This window comes from Malaclemys terrapin, chromosome 2, assembly GCF_027887155.1.
Source record: "Malaclemys terrapin pileata isolate rMalTer1 chromosome 2, rMalTer1.hap1, whole genome shotgun sequence".
Classification (NCBI taxonomy): Eukaryota; Metazoa; Chordata; order Testudines; family Emydidae; genus Malaclemys; species Malaclemys terrapin.
The window spans coordinates 66,969,371-66,983,976 of NC_071506.1; the positions used below are offsets into that span (position 1 = coordinate 66,969,371).

General features: G+C 36.1%; 1 protein-coding gene across 4 annotated transcripts in view; it reads left to right on the top strand.

The window, feature by feature from the left end:
- Nucleotides 1-11,706, top strand: part of PLAG1 (PLAG1 zinc finger) — a 49,309-nt gene extending 37,603 nt beyond the window's left edge. For 3 of the 4 annotated variants that reach the window (XM_054020714.1, XM_054020715.1, XM_054020713.1), the window contains 3 exons: nt 3,775-3,874; nt 6,792-7,150; nt 7,693-11,706. In XM_054020714.1, the coding sequence (XP_053876689.1) occupies nt 6,909-7,150; nt 7,693-8,956 (1,506 nt within the window). In that variant the 5' untranslated portion in view covers nt 3,775-3,874; nt 6,792-6,908 and the 3' untranslated portion in view covers nt 8,957-11,706. The remainder of the gene's footprint in view (nt 1-3,774; nt 3,875-6,791; nt 7,151-7,692) is intronic. The other variant, XM_054020716.1, reaches the window with a different exon arrangement.
- The last annotated feature ends 2,900 nt before the right edge of the window (nt 11,707-14,606 follow it).

Genomic DNA, 14,606 nt, shown 5'->3' on the forward strand with positions numbered 1-14,606 from the left:
TTATTATCAGGGTTTTTGTTTAACACTCAGACAAAGCCCTTACTTTTATGCTGCAACATAGCTGCACAGACACATTATTGTTCTTCTCCATGAATTTGCCTTGTCACTGTGATCTAGAATCAAAGCTTTCATGATAAAGAGATTGCACTATGGTACTTGAATGAGGTAAATTGAATAATACTATTTCTTTTATCATTTTTACAGTGCAAATATTTGTAATAAAAATAATATAAAGTGAGTACTCTACTCTTTGTATTCTGTGTTGTAATTGAAATCAATATATTTGAAAACGTAGAAAAAATCCCAAATATTTAATAAATTTCAATTGGTATTTTATTTAACAGTGCGATTAAAACTGCAATTAATCGTGATCATTTTTTGAGTAAATTGCATGAGTTAACTGCGATTAATTGACAGCCCTAATTTAAAAATATTCCTCTTGTTGGAGGAACATTGCCTTGTTCTTTAGAGAGTGGGTAAATAAGCGCACCTGACTTACCTTCTCTATACCATTCACTACTTTAAATACATCTGTCATGTCTTCTCTTATTAATCAGTCTGTCTTCTCCCTCTCTCCTGATGTGGTAGTCCTTCCAATGCCTCTGATAATTAATTTTTGTCTATCCCTGTCCATCTCTGACCCCTATCTGTTTCTACTGGGACTTTTTTAGATGAGTAACCAGAATTGAGCACAATATTTAAGGTGAGGGTGTACCAACAACTTTCATAAGTGCATTTTATTTTCTCTGTAAATCTATGCAATTATATCTGCTTTTGTTTGCAGACAGCTTGAAACAATAGCTCTGATAGCAGAGAGTTGCCCCATTCACTTCAGTGAGGAAGCTATCTTAAATGTTAACTATTTCACTGCTTATCGTTTTAGTAGAAATATCTATCTAATGTACTCTCTTTCTGGTTCATGGTAATGTCAGATGTTAATACAGGGTAAAGTTAAGAGTAGCTGGTTGTAAATCTTGTTCCCCACGTTTAAAGTTACCTATGCTTGAAAGAGTGGGAAAGAAGAGCTCTTTTCCCTCCCTAGGGAAAAGGTACCAAAAGTTCCAGCTGCCCTTTTTAGTTCCAAAATGTTTCTCCCGCCTTCCTGGATATGAAAAGCCCCAAATACTCCTTTCCAGGTGTCAGCAACCTTCAGTCTCCTTTCCTCCCCCCACACCCCCCAAGTACTTTTTAATGCAGTTATGCATTTTCCATACAAAAATCTGCAGCACAGTGAAAGTTGGGGTTGTGTGAAGTTGAATTGGATACCCAAATAAAGAATACTGCACTGGAGTGGACAAGGTAGTAAAGAGGGAGAAGGTTTGGTATGAGACAGTGCTACATAATTCCTGGGGTTCCTGTCGCAGAATTTTCAGGGCCAGTGTGCCACAGAAAACATGGGGCTTTATACCTACTTAACTAAAACAGATGGAGAGATTCAACACCTCGCCCTTACAGTTAGGGATTGAGTAAGCTTGCAATACATCATCATTCAGGAAGCCTTGCAGTAAGAAACAGGAAGAGAAATTTGATATTTGTAAGGAAAAAACTAAGGCTGTCGTTTAATCACAGTTAATTCAGTCGATTAAAAATTAATCTCAATTAAAAAAATTAATCACACTGTTAAACAATAGGATACCAATAGAAATTTATTAAATATTTTTGAATATTTTTCTACATTTTCAAATATATTGATTTCAATTACAAAACAGAATACTAAGTGTACAGTGCTCAGTTTATATTTATTTTTATTACAAATATTTGCACTGTAAAAATGATAAACAAAAGAAATAGTATTTTTCAATTCACCTCATTCAAGTACCATAGTGCAATCTCTCTATCATGAAAGTGCAATTTATGAATTTAGAATTTTTTTGTTACATAACTGCTCTCAAAAACAAAACCATGTAAAACTTTAGACCCTACAAGTCCACTCACTCCTACTTCTTATTCAGCCAATCGCTAAGAGAAACAAGTTTGTTTACATTTATGGGAGATAATGCTGCCCACTTCTTAATTACGTCACCTGAAAGTGAGAACAGACGTTCACATGACACTGATGTAGCTGGCATCACAAGATATTTGTGCCAGATGCGCTAAAGATTCATATGCCTCTTCATGCTTCCGCCATCATTCCAGAGGACATGCTTCCATGCTGATGACGCTCATTTAAAAAAATGTTAATTAAATTTGTGATTGAACTCCTTGGGTGAGAACTGTATGTCTCCTGCCCAGTTTTACCCACATTCTGCCATATATTTCATGTTACAGCAGTCTCGGATGATGACCCAGCACATGTTGTTCATTTTAAGAACACTTTCACTGCAAATTTGACAAAATGCAAAGAAGATTCCAATGTGAAATTTCTAAAGATAGCTACAGCACTCAACGCAAGATTTAAGAATCTGAAGTGCCTTCTGAAATCTGAGAGGGACGAGATGTGGAGCATGCTTCCAGAAGTCTTGAAAGAGTAATACCCCAATGCGGAAACTACAGAACCCGAACCACCAAAAAAGAAAATCAACCTTCTGCTGGTGGCATCTGACTCAGATGAAGAAAATAAACATATGTCGGACCCCACTGCTTTGGATCGTTATTGAGCAGAACCCATCATCAGCATGGACACGTCCTCTGGAATGGTGGTTGAAAAATCAAGGGATATGACTCTTAAGCGCATCTGGCGTGTAAATATCTTGTCGCCAGCTACAAACAGTGCCATGCAAACACTTGTTCTCACTTTCAGGTGACATTGTAAAAAGAAGCAGGCAGCATTATCTTCTGGAAATGTAAACAAACTTGTTTGAGTGATTGGCTGAACAAGAAGTAGGACTGATTGGACTTGTAGGCGCTAAAGTTTTACATTGTTTTATTTTTGAATGCAGTTTTTTTGGTACATAATTCTACATTTGTAAGTTCAGCTTTCATGATAAAGAGACTGCACTACAGTACTTGTATTAGATGAATTGAAAAACTCTATTTTTTTAGAGTGCAAATATTTGTAATAAAAAATAAATATAAAATGAGTGCTGTACACTTTACATTCTGTGTTGTAATTGAAATAAATATCTTTGAAAATGTAGCAAACATCCAAAAATATTTAATAAAATGGTATTCTATTATTGTTTAACAATGCATTTAATTGAGCATTTAATTGCGATTAATTTTTTTAATTGCTTGACATCCCTAGGAAAAAGTCATGGCTTATTTATATACACCATAAAGAAGCAAAAAAGAGAACGAGTTATTTTTTTCCTCCCTTTGCAGATCAACTTCTAAGCAGACGATATTTCCTGTATAATTAAGCAGGATGAAAGGGTTACATTCTTGCAATGTTGGGCCCATCCAGAAGTCCTTTCTTAGATAGCTTGTTTGTTTGTTTAAAAGATTAGTACTGTGTGAGGATTTTAAGACGGGGCCCAATATTTAAGGGATTTATTTAATTTCTAAATCATTCATACATAGTAGTCTCTTTTTAGATAAATCCTTTGCTGATACGTAATCTTTTCTTTTTATTGTTCCTACCAAATGCAGAACTAACTGAAGTTCTATAAGTGAACTTATGTAAGTTTTAGTCATTAATTGATACTTCTTATGCAGTAAATCCATTCAATTTTAATCAGCATTAGCTCATATTCTATATTTGGGCTATTTCTCTACCGCTTTAATTTTCCCTTTCTATACCACCTGCTCCCCTTTGTCCCTCTTCCCGCCCCTCCGCCTTTCTGAATATATTGGTTTCACTAAAGTCTAGTTCGTTCTTTCTTCCTTGTTTTTCAGACCAGCAAAAATGGGAAGTACTGGATTCTGGTTTCCTCCAAGAAGAGTCAGCGGAACTGGTTAAGACCAAAATCTGAGGAGTTTACTGGGCTACCATCAGGTGTGCATTAAAACAAAGGCTACCATAATTCATTTTTAAGTATGCACTTCTTTTAAAATGGTATAAAATGTATGATGTATGTAATGCTGTAGATTTTTATAGTGTATATCATCATTCATCCTACAGTTGTGAAAGCACCAATGAGAGTGAGAATTTTAAGTGATATGTTGAGTCACAAACAGGCGTTTTTACTCATATAAAATTCGTTCAGCTGGTCTTCGGAAAATGTAATATTTGAGCATCAGTGTTTTTAAGCTTTGTCTTCATTGTTCAGTCTATACATCCACAGGTAAAAAGTGGAATTTTTTTTATATTGAAAGATAATTCTGAAGTTCTTCATTAACTATTGAAAATACCCTAGGAATAGCAATCAGAACAACATTTTTAAACGAATCACTATCATAATCATAGGATCAAATCCACTCTTAATGTGTTTTAACAATGCATATTTGGGTACGTTTTTGAGCACAATGAATTCAAAATCATCTTCATTCGTTTGGATCATAGGGAAATTAAACATTATTAACTCTGCTTGATCCTTTTCAGCATTCTGTGATTTATTTTTGAGACAGAAGTTAGAGAACTGGAGGCTTTGAAGGGGGGAGAAATATAGTACATATAGAGGATCAGAGACTTCAGTTGCAGTGAAGTTAGTTTAATTTTATTTCTCAAATTCTGATTAAAAGGGACTTTGGTAAATGTTTTTGTCCACAAATTTAACTTAACTTTAAAGTTGCTGGGCCAGATCCTCCTCTCATATCAGTATAAATCAGAAATAACTCAGTTAAGTCATGGAAAAATTGGTCTGGGCTTTTACCCTTACGTAAGTGAAGAAGAATTTGGCCTCAAGTTTCCATTGACTGATTCATTTCATCACTTGATAGGGGAGGAGGGCTGAAACTAAGCTTCTTCTTTGATGCCTATGTACGTTCCCACTCAGGAATTGGTTCCCCATGCTCCCATCTCATGAGTGTGAACGTATGGAGGCAACTCTTGAAGAATCACTGTTCTTCAAGACACCGCTCTTCTGTCACTGGTTAACTTAAAAAAATGCTGTTGTTAACCACTGATACAGCTTTATAATAAACTTTCAGTCTGATGCTTTAAGGTTGCAGTGTTGCTAATCCTTCAAATTTAAAAAAAGCATAGCAGCAAAAATATCATGAGATTTAAAAAATAGAATAATACCTTGGTCTGTCAATTAATGGTTTTACCCTGTAAGAGAGGAGGCTTATGCAGACACACTCAATGCATTTTCGGTTTAAAATTCAATCTGAATTGTACATAAAATGAACACACATTTTAAGGAGGACCCTTTCTCTCTTTTCCTCCTGGCCAACCGAAGAGAGACTTTCCTTCAGACTCTCTCCAGCTCTCCGAAGTGGTATGTCTGGACACTTGTAAGGTGCTTCTGCTTTTCTCTTCAAGCTGAAACCCCATTTCACTTAGGGATTGTTCTTAAGTCCCTTTTCCAAGCAATGTTTGCTACCTTATTGTCCCCTAAACAGAAGCCCAGCTGCAATGGGGAGGAGAGGACAGCTGATCCAGGGGACAGGCTGCCTTGGAAGCTAGCTATCCTCCTTCACCGCCAGCTAGGGACAGTTCATTTTGTTCACTAGGGGAGGTGGCATTAGCTTGGAGCAGCTGTTGCCTGGTGTTCTTTGCCTGACTCCTGGCTGCTCTTCCCCACCTGTCCCAACAGCTGCTTCTTTTAAGCTACAAGCATGCAGAAGCACACAGCAGGGAGCTGAGATACTGAAGGAGGCAGCAAGCTTGGGAATAGTGCCCTCCAATGCCAACAGAGAGCTGCACTTCAAAACCATCAGCTCAGGCTACTGACACCGACCTCTGGTGTCTCTGGCAAAACTGCATCTAGAACAGTTGCTCAGCCAGAATTCCTGAGCTGATGGTGCTTGTGCATTGGATTTTCAAAAACTGGAAATTACTCATTGCGATAGAAATGCCAAATTCAACTCCTTCAAATCCTGCCTACCTTTTATATTGAACTCTGTCATTCATTTTGTTTCTCTCATGCTGCCTTTTACCATGCTGTTGTAGATCTAGCTTTTGATCTATGTCACACTGGATCCTTTGGTATTTCAAATTGCAGTTGAGTTTTGATGTTTAAAATAGTGCTGTAGTACTTTTGGCAATAAAAGATTGTAAAATACTGTGAGATCACCAAAGATCAGTTGCTACCGTGTATTGCCAGATTAAGAATTCAGAGCTACTCTTTCCAACAGACAATTTCAGTGGGATAGACCTCCTCCTGAGTGGGTTTCTCATGTATTTCACAGATCTTAACACCTCAAGCTAGATTGTGATCCTTCTAGAATGAATGAATAAGTGTTTCCATCTTGATCTAATCTAACTCTCAACATTTTCTCTATTTTATGATGTAGGAATTGTTTGGGGAGGATGGATATTTCCACTGTCGAGCTGAAAAAAGCCTAATTTATAGATCTCTTTATCCATATCAATTTTGACTTAGTACAGTATACAGTTGCAGGAAAATTTCACTAGGCATTAACTGGAACATTGTGTATACTTTATTTATATATACACAAGTACAATTTAATCCCTTGCGAAATCTGCAGCTGCCAAAAGTCAGCTTTATCTGTATAGTTTTGAGTAAAGTTATTTTTGATGCGTTCGGTAATCTTTCTGAAACATTGCTATTCTCCATCAGTGCCCTAAGGAAAAGTTACAAGGTGTAGTGTCAGGGCACATGTGGATCTATTCATCCTGAGCAATGCATTTTAAGATTTGTGACAAATAGCATAAAGAAGCCAACAGGTATTACATTAGACCAGCTGAACCTAATTTTATTAAGTTTTATTCAGAAGCATCACATAGCAAGTAAACTTCAAAATTAAGTTTAGTTACAAACTAGTTGTTTCTTATTTTTTTTTTCCAGTCCCCTTTTGCTTTCTTTTACGACCACATGAAACTTGAGAAGCCATCTAAAGCTAAATCATTTAGTGGAGTTGGGCAATTCCCAAGTGTCCAACAAGAAGGCCTGGTTTAGGCTGCGATGGCCACTGTCATTCCTGGTGATTTGTCAGAAGTAAGAGATACCCAGAAAGTCCCTTCAGGGAAACGTAAGCGTGGTGAAACCAAACCAAGAAAAAACTTTCCTTGCCAACTGTGTGACAAGGCCTTTAACAGTGTTGAGAAATTAAAGGTTCACTCATACTCTCACACAGGAGAGAGGCCCTACAAGTGCACACAACAAGACTGCACCAAGGCCTTTGTTTCTAAGTACAAATTACTAAGGTATTAAACTCTATTTATCTTTCAGATTATATTATCTATTTTATGTTGGCCATTTTAAGCCTTGTAAAAGTATATATTTGTGTACACATTTTTCAGCTGATTTGCAGAGAGGAAATGTTAATTAAAGTAGACATTGGTTTGTTTCTAGAATTCTAAATTACAGTATGTAAGTTTACCAGCTAATGTTTTTGGGTTTGTTTTTATAAATGAGAATAGAATTTTCATTTGTATAAAGAGGTGCCACAAGAAAAGTGTATGGACTGAGAATTTTGGCTATGGACATTTACACAAGTACTTTCATACTTGCCCATATCCCTGTTTCAGTAGCTAAAACCACCAAAATCTAAAGTGTCAATTTAAATGTAATGTTCATGTTTTGCTATATTTAAATTTGTCAAACTGTCTTTGTAGTGTCCTGCTGTCAGCTAAAAAAGATTCTGTTGTGAAGAAACGTTAGTGTAGTATTTAGCTGCCATTAAAAAAATGAACACTTGTACTTTTTGATCAAAATAATTACTTACAGAATATATCTGTGTTTAAAGGCATATGGCTACTCATTCTCCTGAGAAAACCCACAAGTGTAATTATTGTGAGAAAATGTTTCACCGAAAAGATCACCTAAAGAATCACCTACATACACACAATCCCAACAAAGAGGCCTTTAAGTGTGAAGAATGTGGAAAGAACTACAATACCAAGCTTGGGTTTAAGCGTCACCTGGCTTTGCATGCTGCAACAAGTGGTGATCTCACCTGTAAGGTATGTTTGCAGACATTTGAAAGCACAGGAGTGCTGCTGGAGCATCTAAAAACTCATGCAGGCAAGTCATCGGGTGGAGTAAAGGAGAAAAAGCACCAGTGTGAACACTGTGATCGTCGGTTCTACACCCGAAAGGATGTCCGTAGACACATGGTAGTGCACACTGGAAGAAAGGACTTCCTCTGTCAGTATTGTGCACAGAGATTCGGGCGGAAAGATCACCTAACACGCCATATGAAGAAAAGTCACAACCAAGAACTTTTGAAGGTCAAAACAGAGCCAATGGACCTTCTAGATCCCTTTACCTGCAATGTTTCTGTGCCTATAAAGGATGAGCTGCTTCCAGTGATGTCTTTACCTTCCAGTGAGCTGACATCAAAGCCATTTACAAACACTTTGCAATTGAATCTCTACAACACTCAAATTCAGTCCATGCAGAGTTCTGCATCTGCACACCAAATGGTCACCACATCATTACCCTTGGGAATGCCTTGTCCAATAGATATGGAGTCTGTCCACCCGTCTCACCAGCTATCTTTGAAATATCCACTCAGTTCTACCTCATATGCAATTTCTATGCCTGAAAAAGAACAGCCATTGAAAGGGGAAATTGAAAGTTACTTAATGGAGTTGCAAAGTGGTATACCGTCTTCATCCCAGGATTCTCAAGCATCTTCATCTAAATTAAGGTTGGATCCTCAAGTAGGGCCACTAGATGATGGATCTGGGGAGGTTTCCCTTTCTAAAAGCTCTGTTTCCATTAGTGAACCTCTAAATACCCAACCGTTGGACTTTTCTCAGTTGTTCAACTTCATACCAGTAAATGGCCCTCCCTATAACCCTTCTGTTTCAGTGGGAAATCTTGGAATGAGTTATACACAGGAGGAGGCACATTCTTCAATGGCTCAACTTCCACCACAAACACAGGATCCTCACGATCCTAGCAATAGTATAGGTCTTGGGTCCCTGCACTCATTGTCAGCAGCTTTCGCAAGTAGTCTAAGCACAACCACCACCCTACCACGTTTTCATCAAGCTTTCCAATAGGATGTACAAAACTGGCTTATTACTGTCTATTTGTAGAAATGCCTTAGGTAATCATTTTTAACTTAGTGCCTACTATAAGACATTACAAATCCTCTGCTTTTGTACAGTACCAATCTCATGAAGCCAGTAAGAAATTTAAATTAACTTTTACATGTTTTGAAAGTGTTTTATTCTCAACTGTGTTTACTTTGGTTTTTAAAAAAAGTCTCAATGTATTGTTTGAATTTTCACTGCCAATTGACACACTGATAAAAAATAATAGAAAGCAATTCCTACTAAACTTTGACACACACACCCCTTGTCTAAAACTTTTTTCAAATGTATCAGTTGTTCTGTTTTGTCAAGTAAATGGTAGCTCGACCATTTTACATTTTGTGCATTTTGTAATAGAATCCTAGTTTTTAATTTTACACACAGCTTCCTGAAGATCTTCAAATGAACTAAATGGTGGTATCTTATCTGGTCCATAATCTGACATAATTTTTTTTTTAATTAGTATAGAATTCAAACTTCCTTGTTGAAATGTATACATACTTTTCATTTTGACTTAGTCATTATGAAAGGTATTAAGAACTTACTATTTTCTGGCTTAAATTGTTGCCGCCTGTATCAAGATTGGATAAGAAGCAATTTAACTTAATTACTCATCGAAATTATACTTGCTTAATTGGCCAATGTGTCAAGTTGAAATTGGAACTGTTTTGTGCTTTTGTGACTCTGGTGAAGGGAAAAGAGGCAAAATTAATGGCTGACCCTGAAATATAGGAGTGTTGTAATTTAGTAGTGCGGAATATTTTGTCACAATTTTTGATTTAATTCTTAACTTGCTGTTTTTCTTTTTAGTAGTATAGAAAGAGTACTGCATAGGAGTCTTCAGATTTTATATTCACATCTGTAGGCATCAGTCTTTCCCAGCTGCCACAGCCAAAGTGTGGGTCAAGTCCAGCCAAAAGTTTTATACCTAGTGTCAGTTCAATGTGAGTCTGCAGTCAGAGAGTGAATGTAAATTTGCAGATATCAATTTTCATTTTTTAAAGTGGAGTGGATCTTTTCAGTTGTGTGACGTGGTGTGTTATGTCCTCCTAAGCGACAAGTTAAATGTTAATCACACTTACTACACCTGGGTACTTGGCTAGGGACTTTTTGCCCATTGCCAAGGTTTAAAGACAGGACTCTTAGGAGTGAAGTAAAAGCATATTGCTTACACCACTTTTACCTAATCTGATATACTCACGTCTCCTACCCCTAATAACCAAAAGAGAAATAACTGTGATGTGTAAAAGCAAGCTAGATTTGCTTTAACTCAATACTAATATTCATTTTCCTTGTCATTTTTGGATAAGGAATTAAAAAATAAAAATGAAATACATTAGTATCACTCAGTCAGTAGTGAGGATGCATACAAGGTTTTAAGTGGTTAAAATAAATATACTTCACAGAAACAAAAGTTGCTCCCATTAAAGGAGCTTTTGCTCCCAATATTTTATCATTAGCTCCTACTTTTTTTCTCTAGGAGCAATATGCAGGTGTAGTTTTACTATTTTATACTTATATGTATTTAAATTTTATTACTGAAAGATAATGTTTTTATAAATATTTGTGTTCCAAAGGCATTAAAATAAGGATGTATTAATAAGGATAATACCTTTTCAAATTCTGCAAACTACTCCTAGATGTTGGGTTTAGGAGCATATTATCTCAAAGTGGACTTTAGCTCTGCTTCATGACTGCTTCCTTTAGTTTCTATGAAACAGATTGCTTACCTACATCTTTAGTTGAATGATGTGTTCAGTATTGCTTCCTCCTCCCTCCACCCCAAGCATTTTAAGGAAAGAAAAACATTGTGTGAAAAGAGCACAAAATAAACAGAACAGAAACACTTTAATACTAGTTTAAACCAGCAAGCATAAGATAAAAAGCAAGTGGAAAGAAGTTACTTTATTCTGGATCTTATTTAACCAGTTTGAGCTGAAGATAAATGGATTCCATTCCCTTAATGGGCCATATTGTATGTGGAACTGAGCATCTTCAACTTCTGAAAAGTTTTGGGTGCACAGAATCTCACAGAATCATACCCTTCATAAGCCACATTTATCACCCAGAAAAGGCAATTGGAGACCGACAATTCCATTAGGTTGTGTTTGTCAATATACGCAGCTGTTGGAAAATGAATATGCATATCACCAATTTCAGAACTACAGTGAATTGTTAGTCTGGCAGCAGGGAAGGCCACTTGTTAGTGTTGCAAATTAGTTTAATCTTAACTGCCAACACAGAACATTCTGACAGACCTATCCCATTACTTGAGGGGATGGAAGTGGTGTGTATCTAGCATTTAGAAAAAGTGCCATTTGTTTATCAGTTTAGTTCTGATTAGACTTGATTGAAATTTTTTTTGCCAGCATCCATTTTCTTAGTATATAATCAGAATCTTTACTACTAATGGTAGTGCCTAAGCTTTGTAAAAAGGGATTGACATTTCACTTCAGAAATAGGGACCTCAGACAAGATATTGAACCTCATTCAGTCAGGGCTTCAGTTGGTGGCTACATGATGTATGTTTGCTACTGAACTAGGATGTATGAATATGTGGAAGCAGATTGACACTGTAAGCAATATTAACACATTAGTGCTTTAGAGTATATTTTAGGCAGAATTATTATTGGCCACTATTAAAATGTCAGTTTTTAAACCCTACTTTCTTGTTACCGAGTTGATTTTATTTTTTCAGGGGAGGGGAGGGAGGGAGGCTGGCTGATCATGCACCACTCTTTGTGCAACTTTTAAACTTCTAGTATGTCTTTTTTAAATACATATATTTTTGTGTACTTGTTGCTTGTGCTTTATTTAGTAGTAAATTGTGGAATAGAGTGATTTATTGTTAATTTCACAGTAGCGGTTTTTAAAAACCATATACTGACTGAAACATGAGCCAGAGCTGATTGCTTATTAAGCTAATAATGAATGTTAAGAGTACATATTTTCAGGATCATTTGCCTAGTGAGCTATACATGTATTATAGGCCAATATTTTTTAAAATAAAGCTTGTTCAACCTCTATGTTACACATATTACAAGATATAGCACTTTCAAAAAGAAACCCTAAACCTTTTTAAGAAAATTTCTTACAGGTTATGCTTTTTATTATAAAAACTTTTATTATAACTTGTTTCAAGTGCCATTAGATTACATATATGTAGGACTTTGGTATAATGCTTTGTGTACAAAATGGTAGACGTAATTTTAAACAGGTACATTTTTACAGTGTTTTCTTATCAATTTGCTATATTGCACAAAACCAGTGTGTCTTTCTTAAGGCTTTTACAATGGTTTTTTACTAGGTTTACATGTTTCAAACTACACTGTCTTCTACTGCCATTTTTAACACCAATAAAAAAAAATTAGTCATGCGTTCCTCACCAATTATAAACTGTGCACTCTGGAGTTTTGGATGGTAAACGGTCATAGAATTTTAAAATATCCTATCTTAGCTATGCTGCTGTCTGAAGTAAACATAGGGCCTGATCTTACACCATTAAATTAAAGGGAAGCAGGACTGCACCCTTAGTTATGTCTGTTTGTCTCATACACTGGTTTAGCAGCTCATTCTACATACTTTTTCAGTCTATAGAAGGCCTATGAAATGTACTTTGCTATAAACTGTGTAGACACTCAGCTACCCATCCTGCAATCCTCCTAGTGTACAATTAAAACCCCCACCTATTTAACGTTACACAGAAAGTCAAAATAGAGAAATGCATTCTAGTTCAAAAGTGTATCTGGAAAGTCCCAAAGCCCTTCTACAGTAAGGGTGTCTTATTTTGTTGGAAGGCAGTGTTTTTTGATAGCAGTTATCTAGCCCTGGAAGTGACACAGAACTATTGCTAATCATATGTAAACACTTTTCAGTATAAGCTTCAGTGGTACAGTTGAACCAGAATGAATGTTTATCTTCTCAGAAACACTCCTGCAATATTGTTATATTGGATCATGCTGCTAATGTAACTTGGGATACAACTCCTCTCATGGTGCTACAAACCTTTCTGTCTCATTCAGATGTATTTTTACCCCTAGAAAAAGGACTATACTAGACCTGTAGGTATACGATATATTTTTATACTGTGACTTAATTTGTCATTAATGAACTTTGTACAACACCACAATGTATTCATATGCACTTGCAAAAGGAAAATCTTGGACATGCAAATGTATACCCAGACAAGCCCAATTTTTGTTCACAAAACTAGAGGATGACTGTTAGTTAAAATTAAATGTGGGCTTTTTCTATGGTGTGGAGTGAAGAACATACTGTATGTTGCTAAGAGCCCTTTTTGAATTTAGACAAAAACTGGGAAAACTATATTGGGGAATGGATGACGCACGTGAACCTGACTTGGATTGCTGAAATTATATTTTTGGCTAGTGTGGAAAAAAATGTTTGGACTTGTATGCTAAAATGTTTTAATGATAAAGATTGAGTCAAAAATAGAAAGCAAAAAAAAAAAAAAAAAAAAAGACCCCTGCATTCCAGACTGAATTTGTATATGTTTCTTGCATTTAAAATTGCTATCCTGTGATATGGGAAATTGAATTGCTTATCATGTATATGTACTTTAAAATGTATTCACAAACTACTGTTGTATTTGTATAAAATATAGACAAAAAGATTGCATATATATTTTTGTGTATAAGCTCTGTAAAATAGCAATCACATTATGAAGCTGCAGCAGAACTTCATTTTAAACATTCACATCCAAAGAAACAGACTATTTATTGTCCACATACCCAGATTATAAAATATACCTTGCTGCTATTAAACAATAGTGCTGCAGCTACAGTGTTATGTTTGCTGTACAAAAATATGTGAACTCCACAAAATATATCAATAAAGTTACAGAATGGTTTTAGTTAATGTATAACGTATGGCTGGCATTTTAATAGATAAACATGGTTGCATGTGTGGGGTTTCAGAAAATGATCATAAATTACAACTGTCACATTAAACACATTTATTTTCATTCTGCAAGGATTTAACAACTTGTCTGATTTAAAACTGGTAGGATGGCAGTTATTCAGAGACTCGTAAAACAAAACATAGGCATCTGCAGTACATGATTTAGCCACGTGACAAATTTGGAGATCCTACTTTCACTGCAGTGTAGTGGCATCTCTACACTGAAAATAAGGATTGAGGAAGCTGCCACACTACATGTTGAAGCCTGCTGTGAGAAACTGGCAGGTGAGTTGGAGACGACTTAGCACACAGGAGATTGTGATGTGTTGCATGATCAGACAGAAATAGGGGCAATTCATGTTGGCTTTACACTTGCTATTTGTAATTATTGGAAATTATGCTTTAAACAAGACTGTTGGCTCATTTCCTTGAAAAACCATCCTGGGAAGCTCTGTGGGGCCAAGACACTACATATGCATGAGTCACTACAGTTAAGGTCTCACTAAAAACAGTCAGTGACTCAGCTGCTAGTGCATGCAGAGGGTAGTACTATGAATCCAGTCAAAATCCTATTCCTGCCTTGTTGTGTATAGTTTGTCTCCCCTTGCTCCCATTTCAAGTAGATACTTCCACTAACTTATGACTACCTCCTAGGTAGCTTAACAGCTGCCTGACAGTAGGGTTAAATTCATATTCC